Genomic DNA, 24,147 nt, shown 5'->3' with positions numbered 1-24,147 from the left:
AATTGTATTTAATTGTGGACCTTTTTAGTGTGTGGTTTTTTTTTTTTTTAATCTTACTATCTTTAAGCAAGTCCCCCGTAATTCCAGTGTTCCCAAATGTTCTTTGAATACAAAGTTCAGAAGTTCAGCTGTTTTAAGTTCCTGCCTTTGGGTATCTCCTTAATACCCTCTATTTTATCCCCCCCTTTCCACATGCCTCTGGTTAAGTTTCTAATCCTCAGAGATGGGCTGGTCTCTGTCAGTCCTTTTCTCTGCAGTGTTATTTTGGAACTACCTTTATTTATTTTTACTCCTCTGTGTTAGGTTACAAATTATTTGGACTTTTCTGGAGGCATCTGTTAGCATTATTTGTTTGTAATCTTGGGCTGAAATTTATGACACCCTTAGGTAGGTTACAAAACCAATTACGGAGATCTCAGGAGTATATTGAACATAATAATTCCCAAACTTTTACATTTCAAAACAAATAGAAAATGAGGAATGTACACAGTGTTATCACCTCTTGTTATTTTTCCTTAGGCACGTTTAAAAGCACACACAATCATCATTATCATTATTTTACAAAAAAAAAAATGATAATTTTCATTAGAATAAAATGAAGTTCTTTCCTACAAAGTTGGAAATTTTGCACCAACATAAAGACACACACAACGATACTGAGAACTATTTTGTAATCCTAAACTTTACCTTTACCTGGCTAAAAAATAGCTAATACAGATATTTTGTCCCCTCAGCAACCAAAGATGTTTTAGCTCTGGATCCCAGGTCTGTCCACTTTCTAGAATAATTTGCATTCCTTTGCTTCCCTTCTGCCAAAACAACTACTTAGTGTCATTTATTGAGTTGCCTGCATTGGCCAGTTCGGTACAAGGCACTTCATTTCCTCATGAATCCATAGCATCACTAATTAGTTCTTAATACCATATTAAGTCCCAGACAGTGAAGCTCTGCTACCGGAAGCTTGTGATTTCCCACTAGTCCTGCATCCCACTAGTCCTGCAGTGGGTGGACCCAAGATTTAAAAGAAACTGCTCGGTCACCACCTCTGCTGCCCCTGTACTTTCTTCCCACACAAACCCCATCCAGTCCCCCCCCCCCCCCCATTCTAGTTTTAGTTGTGGGAGAATGCCTGACCTAAGGAGTTCAGCGGAAGCTAACCCCCGGGGGAGGTGGTCTTCTGCTTCCCGAACTGTGCCAGACTCTGGCAAGGCACGGCGTCTGTTCCGAGGATGGGGGCAAGGGGGTGGGAGGGTGGTGGTGGTGTTCCATGTTCCTTGATTTTTTCAGGGTCGACCTTCTGTATGCCTATACAGTTTATGCCCTGTGCCTTTGCTTATGTTATACCTTCAGCTGAAATGCCCTTCTTCATGTCCTTCACACATTCCAATCCTTATTTGGCCTGAGCAGAGCTTAAATGACACTCTTTATAAAACTTAACATCTGCCACCACCCCTGCCCCATCCCAGCCTTCCATTCCTGCAGAACGTATATATTTCCTTTCCTTGTATTAGAATTACCTGTACTTGTGCTTTTGAGATATTTGTGCTGACTGGCCTCCTGTTCCCTTGTTTGTAATTCAGATAAAGACTGCGGAAGGATAATTCCTTATAGAGTAGTTACTTATTAGCAAATAAAATATTTAAGACTGCAGCATACATTTATGAGCTTTTCATTTATTCAGAGCAAAGGGATGCTTTCTAAAGTATTTTAGATAAATTTCAGTACAACCCCAGAGTATTCACAAAATTGAAAAAATAGGGTAAAATACGTCATAAGGTACATGTAGGGTCATATATAGTGCTTAGTTTTAGCCTTGGAAATAAATGCTGTAATAAAAATCTAGCTACAAATATAGAAGCTAAAATTTAAAGCATATGAATGTTTTCTAATACAAACCTTGTTGGGGGGGGGGGGGGGGGAAGGAATGTGTTGGCTGTCTCACTTGGTCCAGGGATCTGGGATCACAATTAGCTACGGCATTACATTTTTGCAACAGATACTTTCTGAATGTTTACTATGTGCAAGGTGCACATGATAAGGGGCTTTGAGGGATACAAAGAGAAATAAAATCTGTTTACTTCTCGTAAAGTACTTCTAGATTAATAGAGTCAGTAATGTAGGGACATATATACAGTAGTTCCCCCTTACCATGGCAATATGTCCAGGACCCCCAGTGGATGCCTGAAACAGTAGATAGTACCAAACCCTATTTGCACTATTTTTTCCCTGTACATACCTATGATAAAGTTTAATTTATAATTTAGTCACAATAAGAGATTTATAACAATAAAGTAGAACATTTATAACACTGTATTATGATGCAAGGTATGCGAATATGGTGTCTCTCTCAAAATACCTTATTATACTGTACTCTTATTTTTGTGATGATGTAAGATGATAAAATGCCTACGTGATGAGGTGAAGTGAAGGAAATGACATAGGCACTGTGATGTGGCGCTGGGCTTTGTTGACTTTCTGACAGTATGTCACAAGATCATCTGCTTCCAGCCCGTGGTTTGCTGCAGAGAACCGAAACCATGGATGAAGACTCCTGTACTTCCTTTCTTTCACTGATGAGTGACATTTCATTGTATGCATATCCTACATTTTACTTACCCATTTATCATTTGTTAGGGCATTTGGGTTGTTTAAACTTTTTGGCTATCATGAATAATACTGCTGTGTGCAAGTTTTATTTATGTGTAAGTTTTTGTCTGGACATATAATTCCATTTCTCTTGGGTGAATACCTAGGATTGGAATTGCTTGTTTGGTAACTCTCTTATTAACTTTTTTAAGAACCACTTGTTTCCCAAAGCAAAGTACCCTGTAATCTCAAAGTCCTTGTTTGATCTCTTCTCCTCTCCCCTGGAGTCATTGATGTGATAATATTGGGAGTGGGAGGGAGGGAAAACAAAGAAGAAAAAATTTTTATTACTGTGATTTTTTTTCTAACAGACAATTTATGTAAGATCAGCCCATATTGGAAATGATCTAATTTTATTAGGAAGCAGACTCTCAGAACACGGCAGTCTTAGCAGAAGTGACCGAAGCCCCTCTCTATAAAATGCTAAAAGGAGAAGTTGGTTTCGTTTGGGAATGTTCATTCGCTGACATCTCATTCAGTGATGTCAGAATCACCTGTTTCCTTGGGAAATACACCATCGTGATTTGTAACTTTTACATCTGTAGGGGATGCTTCACACACAATTAAGCATTTTTACCTTTTTGAATGCTCACGGTTAGTGAATTTTCACGTTCTGTTGGGTTCATTCATATGCATTTGTCACAACCTGAATTCATTCAATTTAATGATGATTTTAAATTGCTATATAATTTTCACCAAACATGTGCCAGTTTTAGACCCTGCAGGGAGTAGTTTTCCACTAGCTCACTGAGAGAAGTTGAGGTTGTCCTTGGATTTCCCCTTGGAGAAATGATGAATGGATAGAACAAACCACAAGGAATGTAATAAAGCTAATCATTCACATGACTAAAAACCCATCTCGTCACTGTTATGTTGCTTTAAAGCTAGAGCCTAACTTGGCTCTGTTAGAGAAATGAAAATTTTGGTCAAAGATTGCAGATATAGCCATGTGGCAGAGGGGTACACAATCCCACTCATTCTTTGGCTGCTTTATGAATTGCTGTTAGGAATTCTTGCCCTTAAAAATGTTGAGTTTATGACTTCTCTGTTTTTCTGCTTGTCAGCAGCCTGAAACAGTTCTTAAGACTGGCATATGTCATTAGGTAATTGAAACCTAAATCATGTTCAGGGCTTTCAGGGATGAATGATCCTTCAAGATTCAGAACTGTCTAATTTGAGGCTTATGTTCGTAGAATCAGTTCAGTCCCAAGAAATACAGTTGTACCAAGCATTAGTTCTTGACCAGAGACAGGAGGCAGGAGGGATGGTTGGTGGCTCATGGACTGTTAAAAGTTATGGCTCTTCTTCCCTCCAAAATGTGTATATGTCTATACTAATAATTTTTTGATACTGTTTCATTAGTTTTGTGGCTTCCAGGAACCCTATGTTAAGAACTTCTAATCCACAGCCCACCCTGTTACCATATTGGAGAGGCCATACAAACTTCTTGTAGAGTCTTGCAAAAACAATATTTCATCTCTTTGACTTCAAAAACATTACTTACTCATTGTAAGACACTTCTTGATTTAAAGAAGGAAAATTCTGTAATCCATGTCCACCACCCAAAGCTTCCCCAATACTTTTTTTTTTTTTTTTACTAGATAGTCTTTATAATCTACTGTTTCATTGTGAACACCTTTAGACACCATTAAAGTATTCTCTTGGGGGTCCTTTATTAGTATACATGTAAAATTCACTGTGGTGTTCACTCAGGGATTTTGACAAGTGCATAGGTGTGTTCGCCTGCCACCATCAAAGATACACAATAGGTTCCTCATCATCTCAAAAAATTCTTCCTTGCTGACCCCGCCCCCCAACTCCTGGCAATCCCTGATCTGTTTTCTGTCCCTGGTTTGTTGTTGTTTTTACCAGATTTTTTTTTTTTAATTTTTTTTTCAACATTTATTTATTTTTCGGACAGAGAGAGACAGAGCATGAACGGGGGAGGGGCAGAGAGAGAGGGAGACACAGAATCGGAAACAGGCTCCAGGCTCTGAGCCATCAGCCCAGAGCCTGACGCGGGGCTCGAACTCACGGACTGCGAGATCGTGACCTGGCTGAAGTCGGACGCTCAACCGACTACGCCACCCAGGCGCCCCTACCAGATTTTAATATAAGTTGAATCACTGAGAGTATATAGCCTCTGAGGTCCATTCTCTTTCACTTAGCAAGGTGCGTTTGAAATTCACCCATGTTGTTACATCTATCAGTCCTTGTCACTGTTGACTAATAGTCCATTGATCAGACTATTTACTACTTGGTTTACAAAATAGTATTTTTATTTATTCTTGAACTACTTTTGCTAACATTCTAACATTGATACTGTGAACTCTTTGTGACCTTAATCAGTTGTATGGTTTCAGTTCTATTCTCTTTTGTGTATAATCTCCTCTTTATTTTTTTGTTATGAATAACATCATTTCCTAAAGAGATTAAATCTATTGCACATTTCTGCCCATGTTAGAATTATATTTGGAGAAAGCAGAGGATACTTAAAAAGGATAAGATCACCAAACTGCTGGAATGTTTTTTTGCTGTTTGTACAGTTCTACTATTGATGATAAACATTATTGCAGACTTCTTATTGTGCTTTTCTCACTGGACGCTCACAGCAACATTGAATGGTAGATGGCAGCGTTTAGATTATACAGATGAGGAAACAACCTCCCAGAGTTAGTAAATTGCCTCAGGACACACAGCCAGCCAGTGGCGGGGGCAGTCAAATCAGGGTCTTGTGACTTATTTTATATTAAAGCATTCGTTATGACAATAGTGGCAAACGAATTTGTATTTTCTTTAATATCTTATTTGGTGTAACTTTCCTCTGGAAAGAAGAGAGCGAGAAAGATGATCCATAATGGAAAGCACTATTATTTAATAGGATGTTATGAAATTGTAGCATCCTCCCTATCTTTCAGAGCTCTGTGAGAGAGTCATATATTAAGTAAGCAAGTAAATAAGTAATTTAGGAAGAATAATGAATTTTGTGCAAGGCAGTTTTAGACGGAATTTCATTTTGTTGAAAGTCTTATTAAGGTTAAAATGCTGAATCATAGTCTCTTCTGTCAATGCCGTGTTTCAGATTACATTCTATAGCAGTGCTCAACAGCAAGTGTGTGGTAAATAGTTGTTGATTGAATATTCCAAATTCTGAAGATTCTTTAAAATTTGGGACTTGCTCTTGAGGCTTTGAATCTTCATGTGCGAGCCCTTTGCCTGTCATTCTGAACTATGTTCACTTCATGTATTAAGTATATTGCCTCCTTATAGTCTTTCAGTCAAATATTTCTTTTGTTTTGGAATGCTTGAAAAAAATTAAGAAGGTACTGGCTGGAATTCGGGTAAGCCCAACTGGATTTAAGAAAGAAATTATCTGAACAGATGGCCTTTGCCTGAATTCTCCTGCTTGTTCCCCCTGATGTCCTTGTTTTATCATCCTCAACATCCCGTGTTCCCTTCTCAGGTTCCTATGTGATCGGGTGGCCAGGGCTGAAAGGTGTTGCCTTCCTCTGATTTGCTAGGTTTGTCTCATAAATGCTGGAAATTAGGACAGATAGATATATTTCTGAGCAAGAACTCCTCAATTGTAGAGTCCAGAACCCTTGATCAGAGTTGGGGATTCGAGTGCAGTTCAGCCAGTGTACATATTAGAAGTGCAGAAAATACCCACTTTGGCCAGATAACCAAAGAACCGAGTAGACACATCAGCCTTAGGCCAAAGCCCAACGTTAGCATTATGAAATAAATTTCCAGCAGCTAGAAACTGAAAATATTCTGAAATATTTTAATTAGTACACCATTGTCATTAAAAAGTGAAGGAGTCAGGCTATTAAAATTTGGAATTGTGGTTCAGGAGCAGGGACCTGTCAGCACTGTCAGCTGCTCCTGTGTTTACCATGCTGTACGTGTGTCTCAGTAGATAGATGCTGACTTTCAGCCTTTAATATCATTAACCTTTTTGTGCTTCTAGTTCAGAAAAACCATTTCCATAATTTCTTCACTCAGGAAGTTCGTACCTGGGATTTATAGCTTGGGTAAATCTCAGAAAATCAGTCCATCCCTAACTACTGAAGATGGTTGGCTGTCTTCATCAATCAGAATCTTTATTTTAAATTTCAAAACTATGAAGTATTAATGCTTTCTTAGAAAGTTATTTTGAAGTTTTATTAGTGAGAACAAAATGTGTTTTGAATACATCATTTTTCTCTAAAATTTTGTTTTCTTCACCACTTTTACATTCTTTTACAGGATCAGAAGTAGTTTATTATAAATTTTGGAATTTTCCCCTTAGGAAATTTTGATGTGTCAAAGCTGACATTCTGCTTTTTTAAAATATTTTTTTAATGTTTATTTATTTTTGAGAGAGAGAGAGACAGAATACAAGTGGGTTAGAGTCAGAGAGAGGAGGAGACACAGAATCCGAAGCAGGCTCTAGGCTCCAGCTGTCAGCACAGAGCCCGACGCAGGGCTCGAACTCATGAGCTGTGAGATCATGGCCTGAGCTGAAGTTGGACGCTCAACTGACTGAGCCACCCAGGCGCCCCTAGGAAGGAATACGGACATTAAATAATGAATTCACTCTAGGTGTAGCACTGAAGAGAAATCCACAAGAAATTTTACTAAGGATGATGTTTAGAAATGTTTAATCTGAGACTTGATGACTTGGAATTAACCACGTGTGATATAATAAAAAATCTATTTGGTTTTGTTCTTCGTTCTGGACATTGAACTTCTAAAATCCTTGGAATTTCCTGAGTGATAGGAGTATTTTATTACTCATAAGGAGCCCCTGTCCAGCACACTTGAGTTTATGTTCATGAGATAACTTCAAGGAGGAGTCTCTAGATAGCTTCAGAAGGGGACTGACTGGTCACCAGAAAGAACACATGATTAGAGGGTGGGAACTTTTAGCCCCACCCCCCACCTCTTGGGAGGAAATTGGGCCTAGAAATTGAGTTATAAGAACTCATGAACATGGGGCACCTGGTGGCTCAGCCAGTTAGGTGGCTGACCGTTGGTTTTGGCTCAGCCCACCGTCTCACGGTTTGTGGGATTGGGCCCCTCCTCAGGTTCTGTGCTGCTGTCACAGAGCCTGCTTGGGATGTTCTCTCTCTCCTCTCTTTTCTGCCCCTCCCTTGCTTGCTCTCTCTCTCTCTCTCTCTCTCTCTCTCTCTCTGCCACTTTCCTGCTTGTGCTCTCTCTCTCAAAATAAATAAACATTAAAAAACAAAACAACAACAAAAATTCTCGAACAGCAAGATTCTGAGAACTTCCAGGTTGGTGACTATGTCGACATGCTAGGAAGGTGGCCCACCTGGAGAGGGCCTGGAAGCTCTGCACCCCATCCTCACTCCATACCTTGCTCTACGCCTCTCTTCCCTTTGGTTGTTTCTGAGTTGCAACCTTTAAATAAACTGGCAGTCATAAGCAGGGCAGTTCCCTGAGTTCTGAATCGTTATACAGAATTATGGAATGTGTGAGGAGGGGGTCGTAAGACTCCCTGAATTTGTAGTTGGCCGCGGGGAAGCACAGGTAACTTGGGGGCCCCATCTGCAGCTGGCATCTGATGTGTTGGCAATCTTGTGGCACTGAGCCCTTTACCTGTCGGTTCTCTGCTAACGCTGCATGGTGTCAGAGTTGAATTACTAGGACACTCGTTTGGCACTGGGAAATTGGTGTCGAAAGGATACCACGTTTGGTGTCAAAAACCACCATACACCAGGCAAGGGGAAGTGGAAGAGGAGTCCGTGGAAAAATACCCGGTGGGAGGACATTGAGGTGAGAAGGGGCTTGACTTGGTCTAGGACCTGAAAGAAGCTGTGTCCTATAGGTTGTAAGCAGGTGATAGACACGATCAGATTTGAAACTTAAGAAAAAGCAACCACAACATTCTAATTACAACATAGAGAATTGATGTGACCAGAGAGAGGGGAAGAATGGTTCTGGGGAGTCTCATGAGGAAGCTAGTGTGGGGTTGCACGCAGGAGACACTGGAGATGTACTTGGGAGACCAGGGCATTCAGAGCGGAGGTGGGTGCACGCAAGTTGCATGGAAAGCAGTGCTCCATGTTTTAGGAAGCTTATAAAATATGCCCGCTTCTGAAGAAATGTTTGTACCAGCAGCAAATCCAGAGATTTTTATGGGGGAAAATTGAGATTCAGGGTGATACAGGAGAAGACCTGTACATCCAGGTTCATGTGACCTTGGTTAAGTTATTTTGTCCTCTAAATCGCAGTTTTTTCAATTTGAAAATGAGACAATGGTTACCTTCTTACTTCATAGGGCTTGCGAATCACATAAGATGAAGTACGTCAGAGCCCTTTGTGATCTGTTGTTGGAGTGCGATACTTCGCATCTGTGTTTCTTGCCATCCTCAAAACCAAAAACAAAATAGAAGTCAGTTGAGTTACATTTCTTTTTCAGATATTTTCTTCTGTCCTACTTATGATTGAGTCTTCCAAGTAACTATTTTAGGAAAAGCCATTCTTACTTTAGGTGAAATATTTTCCTCAGAGGTTCTGAAATTGTATTTCAGGAACAGCCGGTTCATAGAGGTGACCCTGATCTCTGTGTGTGTGAGGCCTTACTTGTCGGGCCTTAAGAGAGAAGACAGGAGTGCAGGTGTGACAGTAGGGGTTCTGGTTTTGTTTTGAGCTGGGGTTGGGGAGAAGAGGTGAGAGAGTGATTAGTTAGGTGCAGGAGAGCTTTCATCTTTCAGCCTAGAAGTAACTCAAGAGAAGCATGTTGACAGTTAGGATCCATAATCAATCAGCTACATGTTCAAGGTCCCATAACTTGAAGACTTCGTTCTGTAAGCTATTAGGCATTTAGCAGGGCCAGTGGAGTCCATTCACTGTTGCTTGGCTATTCCCCAGAAATAGCAGAACCTGACTTTCATGCTAACGCTTCTCCACGGGTAACTATCCTAGAACAGTTCGTTTTATGGTCAAGGTAGGGTATGGCCAAGTGTCTCATTCACTCTGCATCCCCAGAACCTAGTCATGTGGACTTGAATAAAAGTGTTTTTGTAAGGCATCTTCACAGTATTTACCAAGTTGCTTTCTTAAACTGTATTTGACATATACCGTTATGCTTCTGTGCACATTGATTCCCAGGAATTATTATTATGTACCCATTTAGTCCACAGAACCTGATTGGTTTTCTCTCCTTAACATCTCTCAGGCCTGTCCCCACCTCCACTTCCATGGCTACTTTCTTCCTTGAATCCCTCGTTCCACTTGGATTATTATAGTTTTTAAATTGATATCCTACCTTCCAACCACCCTTCCCATTGCTGTCAAGGTGTAGCATTTCTAAGGAAAAGATTTAATTACTTTCCTACTAAAATGCTTAAACATTCCCTTTGCCATAAGTTTCTAGCCATGGGGTCCTAACACACAGGGGTACATCAGAGTATTTGTGTTCTCACAAAGGTGAACCCAAAAGGAGGTAAAAATGAGTATAGTGCCTTTTTTATAAATATTCTTTTAAATGATTTGTGGAACCACAAAGAAAGACAAAATCAGCTACATCTTTTTTTTTTTTTTTTTTTTTTTTTTTGCTACCTTCTATGGCTAGAAGGAGCATACTTCTAAACTAGACCTTGCGAGAAAGACATGAGAAAGTACTTTTCTCCAGAATGTTTTCATTATGGCACTACTCCTAGTGACTTTTATTTCTGCTTTGTATTTGTTGTAAATGATAATGTTTTTGTTTAGTTTTTAATAAATTGAAGGCATCAAAGAAGCACATTATATTTTCATATTGCAGATTTATAGTTCTGTATTTCTGACTGTACAAAGAATGAGCCAAATAAGAAAGATCAATATAAAAATGCCTTTTTTTCCATCATCCCTACATTTCTAGTAGTTTGAAATTGTGTTTTCTGAAAGGAGTGATTGTGAATTTAAATTCATCTGTCATTGTCATGAATTAAGGTGTCATTGCAGTACAGACAGTATGGTATAGGCATCAATGCTGTGATTGTCTTATAAATCAGGAAGCAGCAGAACCCAAATGTTGTTAATTGGAAGAGTTATATTAACACAAACTTTCATCGTTCTGAGTATTTTCCTTCAAATAGTTAAGTCTGTACACTGGAGTATTGAATGAGATATTTATACTGAGTCTCACTGTCTAATTTCTTTCTCCTGTTATAGATATCTTATGGCCACGTGCTTTATAATAAATGCTAAAAGAGCATATTAAATGGTATTAGGTGTTAAAATGCAATTAAATGAAATATTCTGCTTGAAGTGTCAGAGCATAGGTCTCATGCCCACAGAGCAGGTGGAAATTAGAGTTATTCCCACCCACAAGGAAACCATAGAGAGAGTGAGCCTAACTCTGCTTAAATCCTTGGCTGAGTGTCACATTTTATAGGCTCATAGGAAGCCAGGCTAAAAAAGTAGCAATTGGAAGCCATAAGGACAATACAGAGATATAAGCAGCCGAGCACCCTGAGTTGGAGTTTGTGGTTTGAATCCAAGTAAGATAACTGCCTAATAGAATATAAATCCAGTAGTCCTCAGAAAAATGGGACAGAATTCAATTTCCATATCAGCCATGTCTATTTTTCTACAAAAATACTAGAGATGGAGTTAGGCAGGAAAATGTGATCCATACTGAAGAGAAAGGCATTCAAAGAAATGATTAGGCCAGATTTGAATTAAGCAAAGATTTCAAAGCAGCTATTTTAAATATGTTCAGGAATTAAGGTATGTTCAGAGAATTAAAGGAAAGTATAATATGAATGAATAAGCAGAGAGATGATCTCAGAGCAATGGAAACTATGTTTAAAACAAAACAAACTTGGGGCACCTGGGTGTCTTAGGTCAGTTGGGTGTCTGACTTTGGTTCGGGTCATGATCTCACAGTCTTTGAGTTCAAGCCACACATTGGGCTCTGCGCTGATAGCTCAGAGCCTGGAGCCTGCTTCAGATTCTGTCTCTCTCTCTCTCTCTCTGCTACTCCCCAGCTTGCACCCTGTCTCTCTCTCAAAAATAAAATTAAAAAACAACAACAGCAACAACAACAACAAAAAAACTTGGAAGTTCTAGAACTGAATTACTTTAAAAAAAAAATTGCTGGATGGCTTCAAAAGTACTTTGGAAATATCGGAAGAAAGGAATAGCAAACCTGAAGACAGGGTAGAAATGACCCTGTCCAAAGAGCAGTAAGATAGGTGCCTGGCTAGCTCAGTTGGTAGAGTGTGTGATTCTTGATCTCCAGGTTGTGGGTTCGAGCCCCACATTTGGTGTAGAAATTTCTTAAAAATAAAATCTTAAAAACAAAACAAAAACACACAAAAAAATTGAAGAAAAGTGAACAAAAGCTCAGAGAACTGTGAAGTAGGCCAATATACATGTCCTTGCAATCGTGGAAGGAGAGATGACATAGAGGCATACAAATATTTGAAGAAATAATGGCCAAAATTTTCCCAAATTTAGTGAAAAACATGAAATGATAGATCCAAGAAGCTTGCAGAGCCCCAAGAAAGACGAACACAAAGAACACCTTGCCCCAGACATAATATGGTAAAACTCTGTGATGAAGAGAAATGTTTGAAAGCAACCCGAGGAAAATGATACTTCTTGCTTGCATTTCAAGGGAAAAATCAAAAATATTTGCTGTTAACCATAAAATATGAAGAAAATATTTTGGAAAGCTTGTATCCACCAGTAGCTTCCCCATACTTTTTTTGCAAGGCACTTCTTATGATATCAGTGTGATATTAACAAATGTGACCTAAAAAAATATTGTATAATAAAACGTGTCAACATTTCAAGATCCATGTAAGGAAGATCTGCGTACTTCAGTGAACCAGTATTTTCCAAATAGCTGATGCATGATGTTACGCAATCATTCACTGGTAAAGGATATGTTCAAAGTGAAAAGTAGACCAATGGATTTTAATGTAATAGTACAGAATGGCTTCAGATTCTGCGTTACAACTATTTGTTAAGAACCGGAGTGCCTGGACCACTCATGTGCTTGACCATTCTCTTGATTTCAACTCAGGTCATGATCCCAGGGTTGTGGAATTGAGCCATGCCTCAGGCTTCACCATGAGTATGGAGACTGCTTAAGGTTCATAATCATTCTCTCTCTCTCTCCCTCCCTCTGTCTCTCTCTCTCTCTGGCCCTTTCCTATCTTTCTTTCCCTCTGCCCCTCTTCCCTGCCCATGCTCTCTCTCTCTCTCTCTCTCTCTTTCTCTCTCAAAAAAAAAAAAAAAGTACTCACCAGGGTTTATGTTATCAAAGAAAAGTCAAGTGCAGTTACCTGGAAAGGCTATTAAATGACTCCTCCCTTTCCTATCTCAGAGAGACTGGATTTTCTTCATATACTTGACCTGGAACAATACGCTGTGAAGGCAGAGTACATTTGGGCCTCCTGGTGTCTTCTTTTAAACTGGCTATTAAAGAAACTTGCAAAAATATAAAACAGTGTTCTTTTATTGTGGGAAATTATGGCTGTTTTTCATAAAATATGCCGCTTATGTTAATATTAGTGAATTTTATTGTTACTTTTAAATTCGTTTTTTTTAATCTTAATTTCTAATACAGTAAATAATACACGTTCACAGAAGATCTGTGGAGTCTTTCATACTTTTTAAGTGTAAAGGTGTCCTAAGCCCGAAAAGTTGAGAGTCGTTTTGAGTCTGCTCTGTCTTCAAATTCCTTTGAGAGCATCTGACTGGAAAATTCGAAAGATCTTGTAGCCCAGGAGATTAGTGTTTTTGAACATATGATGATACTCACTTTTTGTTGATATCCTTGATTATTTTCAAGTAAACCATATAGTCTGCTGTGGAGGATGCTGCTTACTGCTTCTGATGACAGCCCTCCCCAATTTTGATATATTTTTTTCAGGCCTGTTATTGTCAGCAGGGAGAGTTACCAGGAAAGCAGTAGGGGCCTTTTGCAGTGGTGACTAATCCTTCTTTTCTTTTCTTCTTCTTCCTTTTGTTATGTTTAGAGGTTATTAAGGGAGAGATGTTCAGAAAGTGTTAGAGGGCCTCTATGGCGGCCTGCACCCTCACTTGCTGTGCTATTCTGAGTTATTATTCACTTTCTGGGAAAGAACATTAAACATTTGAAAACAGAATCATTGACGTTTGTCTCACATGGTGTGAAGAAGAATTATAAAGATGGTAACGGAGAGAATTTCATCCAGAATTTTTTTTTAGTCCTACTTATAATGTGTTAAACGCATGTGGCGATGCTTGGTTTTGTAACCGAGTAGACAAGAAGCACAGTGTGCCAGAAATAAATTTTCTATAAGGGTGGTCATTACATAAACGTGTAGTAAGTTTATTTTAACATTATATTACTTTGTTCTTTGACAGAAATAACCCACTATAAAATAAAAGCAAAAAAAGCCCACCTACGTACCTGCTTGCATGAAACTGAATTATTCCCAACCTCTTCCATGTATTACTGCATTTCCTGTCTCTTGGTATTTCTCTCCTTTTCCATTGTTTTTAGTGACTTCATACTTATACTGGAATTTAGAACACTCGTTATTAATGAGCTTATATAGACCTGATTGTTAATTTTAACACTTAGATTACTGTGGTCATAAGGCCATCAGACAACAAAGGAATTCCTGTACCTTCTCTTCTGGCCTTTTATATTTTCACATAATATTTTTGGGAAGTTTGAAATTCACTTGTGTGTGAACAGGAGCACTAAGACAACTTTATTTATACTTTATTTGACAGTTAAGTTCTGTGAAAAATAAAATTTTTCTCATGTTGTGCTTAAGGGACTTAATGGTGATTTACTTTCTGAACCATATTTTCATTGTAATTTTGAAATGACTTGGGATTTCTCTCTTTGCAAATGATTATCGTTCGGAAAGTCACATAGAGGCTTTCACCACAATAGAAGGCTTCAATTTGATGCTCTTAATTAGAGAAGTATTTATTTGGATCTAGAAATAAGACTTGATTATTCATCAGCTGTTTTCTTAAACCACGATTTCCCTTGTGTTTTCTTAGGCCAGAGATGAAGAGGAAGCTTTTCTGGATTGGAGTGATGATGATGATGATGATGATGGATTTGATCCAAGCACACTTCCAGATCCAGATAAGTACAGAAGCTCTGCAGAATCGGACAGTGACGATACGGAGAATAAAATTAGGTATGTTTTTACTTCTGGTAGCACTAAATGTATGACTCTTCTCCTTTGAATCCAAAGGGTGTGTAGAGTCCAACGTCGTGTAGTCTTCTCATTATTTTAGGGGCTCTCTTATTATTTCTGTAATCACTGTTAGTTTTAAGAGTGTTTTAATAAGAGTTGTTTTTTTCTTTCTCTATTCTTCCCGTCTTTCTCCTTCTGGATCCTTTATGCATAAGTACTGGATGCACTAGGGTATATTTAATGCAAACAGAGGCAGAATATTTTTTTGATTCACTGTCAAAGGACTCTTGAGAGTGTTAATAAAAATTCTCTCTGAATTTTGAAAAAGAGCAGTTATACTTTCATATTCTTTGATATAAAATTAAGTAACAAATACATAGAACAATGGAAAACTTATACATAAACAGTGCTTGACCAGTCCTCTCAATTTAAAATCTGTTCATTTGCAATGTGGACTTATTGGCGACCATGCCAAAAACAGATGGAATGTGATCAATTGAATAATAGTGTGATTTGCTCAGCATTTGTTTTCGTAGTACTGTGTATTAGATTAAATTGAGATTGCATTGATTTAAAAGTTGAGGGCACTACACTTCATGGGCATTCTAAGGCAATGAGCCTCCTTAGGCAGAAGGGAGATACTAATGACAGATGAAGTCATGACAGATTGAAGGAAAGCTTGACCACTAGCTGGAGATTTTGGAGTTGGAGAGAGAGGCCACAAAGAGCTAGAATCTGGTTTTGAGTAAGACCATTATGAAAAAATCTCAGGGGCACCTGGGTGGCGCAGTCGGTTAAGCGTCCGACTTCAGCCAGGTCACGATCTCACGGTCCGTGAGTTCGAGCCCCGCGTCAGGCTCTGGGCTGATGGCTCGGAGCCTGGAGCCTGTTTCCGATTCTGTGTCTCCCTCTCTCTCTGACCCTCCCCCGTTCATGCTCTGTCTCTCTCTGTCCCAAAAATAAATAAACGTTGAAAAAAAAAAATTAAAAAAAAAAAAAAAAAGAAAAAATCTCAAAAAAAGAGTATCCTCTAAGGAGACGGTGCTGACAGGGGGCATTTCAGAGTTAATCTTTATTTTGATCTTGTGTTCGTTTAAACATAGAATTATTTTTATAATACTGAAATGACATCTAAAGTGCAGTCTTCCCAAGTGATACCAGAAACTTGAGATATCAGCCTTTGGACAACTGGGTAGTGGACATAATAGCAGACTAGGTAGTGGACATAGCAGTTTCAATACCACAAGAGGCACCAGAGGTGAAAATAATTTGATTATGATTTAAAAAAATATTTAAACATGTGTCATAAGGGTTAAATAACTTCATTTTAGGGCATAGTGCTGATATTGAGCTTTGAGGGTGAATATGCATACTTTGCTTCAGGAAGTTCCTTGGTATACATGTTGAGACCTTGATGAACTATCAGTATGGTTAAGTGTGCTGTCCCTTAGTTCTAAAATAAATGTCCCTTTTTCAGAGTTGGTTTGTGGGATCTCCATTTTGATAGATGTGATCTAACTCAACATGTATGGTTTGACATGATTAATTTCTTTTAAAAGAGAGAATTCAGTTGAGTAAAATTGAAAGATTTTAATGGATTTACTCAACAATTCATGAATCAGGCAGCATCCCATTAGCAGATACAGAGATCCTCCAAAGAGCTTTAAAAAATGAAAGGTATAGGTAGAGGAGAGCAGGGAAAGGAATTTTTTTTTTTTTTTTAATTAAAGAGTGGATTATTTCAGACAAGGTCACCTTCCTGTTGGGGATGGAAATGGTCTTTTGGGCAGATGACCTCACTAGTGCTGACCAGGTGATTCCATATTGACTGGCTGTCGGTCACATTCCTAGGAGAGACTGAAGCTGCAAGTAGGTTAAATATCTTGGTTTGCTGATATGAGGCTTGGCTCAAGTCACCTCATTTTGGGCATGTTGTCTCGTCTTTAACTTGGAACTGTTTCTGAATAATTTTACTTTCTGGAGAGAACATTCATTGGTTCTTACAGTTTGTTGTTCAACATATTTTGCATATCTGTCTAACATACCTTTAAAACACAGAACCAACCTTTGAAGTTTTTTTCCTAACATTTTTTATGATAGCTTCTGGGTCATCCTTAATCTGTGTGCAGTAGAAATTTCATTTCATTTTTCTGGCATTTCTTACCCTCGGAGTGACATTGCCCTGCTACCACCTCGTTAATATGACTTGTTCTCTAATAGCTTCACGTGTTTCATCCTCTTAGCCTGTAAATGCCTCAGAGGTAGAAACTGTCTTTTGTACCAACACATGCAGCTCTTGCCTCTACTCCTGTGTCCAGTGTTATGGTCGTAGGCACAACGAAGGCCCTGAAGTATTTGAATCAATTAATTGACTGATAAAGGAGATTTATAGAGTGAAAAAAGAGCAGTATAATTATAAGCAGCTATATGATTGGCCCTAATAGTTTAAATGATACAGGAGATGATAGAATAGAGGGTTGGAGCAGCCAAGTTCAGATAGTGTAATAGTGAGGGAAAAGAAGGTCAGAATACCTTGAGATGCCAAAGCATCTCAAAGAAGAATGTTCATATGGAAAATAATTAAGCATTCAATGAAAATTAAAATAGTTTTAATTTTGGGCACAGCTAGTAAGTCTGCTTTAACAGGGATTGAAAGGAATTGGTAAACTTGTCTTAAACTGAAGAAAAATCGTCTTTTGTTAAAGAGTATTAACAAGGACTAAGGAACTTATCAGCAGTTTTGTTTTTGTTTATGATAACAGTGATTATCTAGTCTAATGCTCTCTTCTTGTAGATGAAGAAACCAAGGCTTTAAGGGATAAAATAATCTGTGATCACAATACTAAGTTAGGGGCAGATCAGCATAACCTATGTAAATCACATCGACTCTGTAGATCTAATACTCCAGTGAAATTGTATAGAATTATTCCAGCATTAGGATGGGTAGGTTCCTTCCAGTTTTATGTCATTTGGGTAAAGACTTGATCCATGAACTCACTGTACGGTAGGTTTGACTAAATTGTGGTTTCCCAACTTCCAACATTACTGACATTCTGGCCCAGATAGTTCTTTGTTTTGGTGGGTTGGGAGTGATTGTGGACTGTTAAGCATCTTCCCTGGCCTCTACCACCAGTACTGCCCCAGTGCTTCTCCAGTTGGGACAACCAGAAATATTTTCAGACATTGCCGCATATCCCTCAAGGAGCAACATCTCCCACTGGACTAGACCCAGGATGACAGGTCCATATTACTGGTGGTTGATCTCTCCATGCCCCATCTAGGATATATTCCTTTCCATTTAGCCCAAGCAGTCATTCTCAGTATGGCCTGTATCAGTCTGCTGGGATTCCTACCCAAGGAAAAACCAATTTGCCATTCTTGAACAAAGACAGGATGTGGGGTAGTTACAAGTAACAGCCTATGCGTGAAATTCCTATTTATGCTCTACTTCTGTTTTTCTCCCTCTTCCCTTCTCTGTTAAAATGACCTCCGTGAAAATGAATAAAGGTAGTGTAAAGTAAAACCAGGATTGTTTTTAGATAAATAAAAGTATTCGCAAGTAAATCCATATACACTACAGTTTTGACAGTAGTAATTGCCGTTGCTACTGCTATTTATAATATTAGCACTAATGCACTTTTACTGTCTTGCTCCAGTTCGGCTGCGTCTTTTTTACTTTGCCTCTCATAAACAAGAATAGATGCTAGGATTTTGTGATGTCAGCTTTAGAGGGCTCTCCTGGCATGTTCCCAGGTTTTATTTGCTGCGCTCTTCTAACCTCAGCTCAATAATTGCAGGAACAGTGAGTGTTTCAGCTTCTTGGTCATCTTCTCTCTCCCAGTAGGTTATTCCTTGGTTATTAACTTTGCATTTTCCAATACGAATTTACTTTTATGGGACCAGATAGCACCAATTAGAAAATGGCTATTAGTCTCAAAGTAAATAGCATGAGCTAGTTTCTTTGAAAGTTTCCTCTGGGTATTTCTTTTTCCTTCACTTCACTGACACCCATAAATATTCAGCATGAGTAACACTTTTGTCTCTCTACATGGAAAGACACTTAAGTCAGTAGGAAATAGGCAAAAGAGAGCCCAGTGTAGTGGGGAATGACTGAATCTGGGGTCAATAATTCTTCCTCAGGGAGGCGTGATAGTGTTTTAAATAGTGTACCCCTGTCTTGTCAGCACAGTGCACCGTGCAGAATCTAAACCATCCTTAACCCTCTGTAGAATTATCAAAATTGTCAGCTCTACCACTGATTCCCAAGGCATTCTGATGTACGAGATTTGGCTCCTTTAAATTAGAATGACAAAGAGAGACCTCTTAATAAATATGATCCCAGGGACAATGAAAATAACGTGACCTTGAGTTCCTTTGAAGGAGCTCTAAGAATGCTCTCATTAGTAGCTCATTTAGCCTCAGAAAGAGAGTTGTGAAATAGGAGGAACAGTACTGTACCTCATGGTACAGACGAATGTCAACTGGCTCAGCAGCAGCAGCCAGAACTCCATCAGAGGCTCTAAGCTTTTGTGTGCTCCTTTTGAAAACGGAGAAGAGAAAGCTTGCTTTGACGCGGTGTGTTTTCTTTCCTCCTCTTTCCTTCTTACACATTGGCCCAAGCTGTGTTTTACCCTGTAGCTTTCCTTCTGGTTCCTCCTAACCGTGGAATTAGCATAGGTAGAGTTACTGCAGCGTGTTAGCATCTGTCATGGTCGTCAATGTTGTTGTTGTTGTTGTTGTTGTTGTTGTTGTTGTTGCTATAATAGAACAGTTTGGTAGGAGACCTAGCTCTTTGCTGCAGGGGACTTTTGTGACGTCATAGAATGCAGTGGTCTTCTAGGAACTGCACAGAACCATGTTCTTGCCTCTAGTGAGTTTTGATACAGAGGAAGAAAGGTAAAGATTGCAGAGGAAGAAAGACCTCAAATATTATAATTGTTTTTGTGCTACTAAGTGATTTTTTAAATTTATCTCCCCAACAGGCTGTATATACAATGTATTTATACTGTTTTCACAATAAAAATATTTGGCCATGTTCTATATGTGGTGCCAAGAACTGGAGTATAAACCTTCTGTATTATTTCAATCACATTCTACTTATTTAAGAATTAAAAATGTCCACTTACCTGTTAATCTCCAGCTTGTTGTAATATTTCTTCCATCTATTCTTTCACCTAAGAATTTTTTAGTAAGTTATCATGTGCCAGGCGTAGTGAGTGCAGGTACAGAGGATAAAGCATAAAGAAAAATCCCTTTCCTGCTGTCACAGTTTTTAGTTCGGCAGAGGTTACAGACAGCTCTGCATATAATTACAAAAAATGTGGTGGATACCTGCTGTGATCTGTGCCCTGGAGGAGGCAGTAGGGAGCAGGGTAAGTAGGGGATGAGCACAGAGAGAGAGCAAGTGGTGTCTAACCTGGGCTTGGTGAATCTAGAAGAGCTTCCTGAAGGGAGTGACATCTAAGCTAAACCTGAAGGAAGCTTGAAGTCTTACCCGAGCCAGAGAAGGTAGCTTGCCCTTCTAAAGAGTGAGGCAAGAGTATCTTTAACTGTATTCCAGTTGAACTCTTCTTTCAATAACATTGTTCCTTTTAGCTGTGCCTAACAAGCTGAGAGATTTGGTTCTGAGCATGTAATATAAGATTAATTTTTGTGTATCTGGTAGCATTCATCATGTTTGGTTTATGGCCATCTTCATGTGAATTGCTAATGATGAAAATCTGCAAAGTAGTGAATACGATGAAAATGAAGCAACTGGGGTGTTCAAGATATTCATTATCCAGTCAAATTAAGTTTTTAATATTTATAATCTTGACCTTTTTCAAAAAAAAAAAAAAAGGAAAGAGAAAAAGGTTGTGGTTAGACTTTTACTGCCTAATATTTCAGTGTTTTCTTCACAGACCACCGTCCCTGGCCATGGCAGGTTGCTTTATAAAGAATTGTTATATCAATGGAGTGTTTGTTAGATTATTCCGGGTGACATAAGACCCATTACATCTTTAATTTGTACGGAGACTATTGGCATAATTTAGACATGATAACTTCTATATGAATTGATGCCTTTTCCTATGCAGAGTAAACGGTTTTACATCTACTCTCAGGAGCTGTTCTTTTTGGCTTGTGTGATACAGCTCTGCATCAAAAGATTGATGAAGTATTTTTATCTGTTTTTTAATTTGTTTGAGGTTTTGTTTTATTTTTAAACTGTGTTCCATTTTGGGGCTCCTGAGTGGCTTCGTTGGTTGAGCAGCCGACTTCGGCTCAGGTCATGATCTTGCGGTTCGTGGGTTCGGCCCTGCATCGGGCTCTGTGCTGACAGCTCAGAGCCTGGAACCTGCTTCAGATTCTGTCTCCCTCTCTCTCTGCCCATCCCCCGGTAAGCGCTCTTTCTTTCTCAAAAATAAATAAAATTAAAAAAAAAATTTAAACTGTGTTCCATGTTAGTTTTCTGTTTTTGAGTGAACTTGCATTTCTTTAAGAGTTCAAGGGGCGCCTGGGTGGCGCAGTCGGTTAAGCGTCCGACTTCAGCCAGGTCACGATCTCGCGGTCCGTGAGTTCGAGCCCCACGTCGGGCCCTGGGCTGATGGCTCAGAGCCTGGAGCCTGTTTCCGATTCTGTGTCTCCCTCTCTCTGCCCCTCCCCCGTTCATGCTCTGTCTCTCTCTGTCCCAAAAATAAATAAAAAACGTTGAAAAAAAAAAATTAAAAAAAAAAAAAAGAGTTCTGTCCCGCATGAAGGAGGTGATCCACGTTAATCTGTATGGTTTCTTCTCATGTTGTTTTATGATATTTCTTTAGTAAATATTGCTTTGCAACTTTTCTGTTAAGACTTAACAGTCGGCTTTGTAATATGTGAAATGCTCTCCACCTGCAGTAGAAATGTATGTGACTCAGAAATGAATTTCTGGGCAAGGAAAGTGCCTGGAAAGCATTTTCATTTCTTTTTAACTGTTTTTGGTTGGGACTGGGTATGGCACATTACATATTTTATATGAATTTTAGAAGAATTGTTGGTGTTGAATCTAGGGGAGGGTTATTTAAAAAAAACTTTTTCCCCCTCAGGGTCTAGGTGATTATGAAAAGAAAAATACTATTGACTGCAGTTTCCATTTACTTGAATCCCTGTTCGTTGGTGGATCCAGTTGTGGGTGGCAGATGGGGAAAGAATTCAGCTCAGCTTCATGATATATATGGACTTTATTGTGTGCCTGCCATTCTTTTCTTTTACTCTTTTTAACTTCAAGAGATTTATCCCTGATTGTAGTATGCCTAGCAACTTTCAAGGGAAAATCTCCATCATCTCTTCTTATTTGTGAAGTACAAAGTTCTATGAACTACTGAATTTCATAGGGCTTTGACTAGAACTCAACATGAATTGCGGTTGACAAGAAGTTAATTTAATTTAGTTTTACTCTCTTTAAGTTGTGTTCATTTTATCTTTCTCCTTTTTGACATTGCCCTAAAAACAAAACCCAACAGAATATCCTGAGCGGTGTGTAGCATGAATGGAGAAACTTGTAAGGCAGATTGTTGGGTTGGGTGTGGGGGAAAGCAGTATCCTTTATCTTGGGACTTACAGGGGAAAGGGTGCTACCCATTGAGGAATGAAGGTGTTATTTTCTGGGGTGGGGCTTAGGATGGGGAAGATGTATTTGGAAATTTAGGAGGTTTAGGTTTAGGCTAAGGAGGTTTAGGAGGCTCCCAGCTTGACCTTACGTACAGTCCCAGTTTTTGCTCTATGCTTTCTGTTTCTCTGTCATTTACCCACCCACTGAATAACTGTGACTCACTGAAAGTTGGGACTTTGTCATGTTTCAGGAGTATTAAGATCTCTAAGAAGGTGGATGAATGGCCTGGATGTCAAGAAGCCAAGAACCATGTAGCAAGGGTAATGAACCATCTAGGAGGGCTCTCTTGGCTGCTGCCCAGAGTGTGGTACATGGCAACTTCGTTTTCACTGAAGACTGTTGAGAAGGACATATTCTTAGGGTGATCCTTTTCTTCATTTCACATGACTTCATGTAGAATGGATTCATAACTAATGACTGTATAGCATTCCATTATTTATACACTGTAATTTCTTTATCCACTCCCCTTTTAGAATTCTAGATTATACCCATGCTTAGGTTTTTTCGTTTGTGTTGTTTGGTTTTGTTTACTTCTGTTTCTGCCATTGTAAGTATTTTTTTAAATTGAAGTAAAATTGGCATGTAACATTATATTACTTTCAGGTGTACAACACTATTATTTAACATTCATATGGGATACAAAATAATTACCACCAAAGTCTAGTCACCATCTGTCAACATACAGTTGACCCCCTTTACACATTTCCCCTATCTTCTAACTCCCTTCCCCTCTGGTAACCATCAGTCTGTTCTCTGAATCTTTTGAGCTTGCTTTAGTATTCTTTTGTTTGTTTATTTGTTTGTTTGTTTGCACATATGAGTGAAATCATATACTACTTGTCTTTCTCTGACTTATTTCACTTAGCCTCATACACTCGGGGTCCATCCATGTTGTCACAAATGGCAAGATTTTGTTCTTATTTTTGGCTAATAGTAATCCATTGTGTATTTATACTACATCTTCTTTATCTGTTTATCTCTTGATGGTCATTTAGGTTTTTTCTGTATCTTATTGTAAATAATGCTGCACTGAACCTATAGCGGTGCACATACCTTTTCAAATTAGTGTTTTTGTTTTCTTTGGATAAATACCCAAAGTGGAAAAGCTGCATCATATGGTAGATCTGTTTTTGATTTTTGAGGAATCTCTGTACTGTTTTCCATAGTGGCTGCACCAGTATACATTCCCACCATCTGCGTACAGGGGTTCCCTTTTCTCCACATCTTCGTCAACACTTGCTATTTCTTGTTCTTTTGATAATAGCCATTTTTACAGGGGTGAGGTGTGATTTGATTGCAGTGATTACTGTTGTTGCCTATCCTTTCATGTGTCTCTTGGGCATCTCTCTTCTTTGAACAAAAGATCTATTCAGATCTGCTATTTTTAATTTTTTTTTTATTGTCAAGTTGTAAATGTTCTCTATTTTGGATGGTAGCCCCTTACTGGGATTATCTTCTCCCATTCAGTAGATTGCCTTTTCATTTTGTTGGTGGTTTTCCTTGCTGTGCAGAAGCTTTTTAGTTTGATGTAGACCATTTTCTTTTGTTTCAATTGCCTTTGGAGTCAGATCTACAAGCACATCATAGAGATTGATGTCAAGGAGCTTACTGCATAAGTTTCTCTGTAGGAATTTTATGGTTTCAAGTCTTCTATTCACATATGTAATACATTTTGAGTTAATTTTTGTGTATAGTGTAAGATAACAGTCTAGTTTTATTCTTTTGCTT

At 38.7% G+C, this 24,147-nt stretch overlaps 1 protein-coding gene across 1 annotated transcript in view; it reads left to right on the top strand.

The window, feature by feature from the left end:
• The window catches only part of DDX10 (DEAD-box helicase 10), a 281,913-nt gene that overhangs the window by 231,499 nt on the left and 26,267 nt on the right, over positions 1-24,147 (top strand). Inside the window, exon 17 of the mRNA XM_086679182.1 lies at positions 14,650-14,792. Coding sequence (XP_086535308.1) covers positions 14,650-14,792 — 143 coding nt within the window. The remainder of the gene's footprint in view (positions 1-14,649; positions 14,793-24,147) is intronic.

This window comes from Puma concolor, chromosome D1 (assembly GCF_028749965.1).
Source record: "Puma concolor isolate L17-30 chromosome D1, mPumCon1.1.hap2, whole genome shotgun sequence".
Classification (NCBI taxonomy): Eukaryota; Metazoa; Chordata; class Mammalia; order Carnivora; family Felidae; genus Puma; species Puma concolor.
Note: the sequence above shows the minus strand (reverse complement) of the source record. Positions and strands in the feature narration are given on the sequence as shown.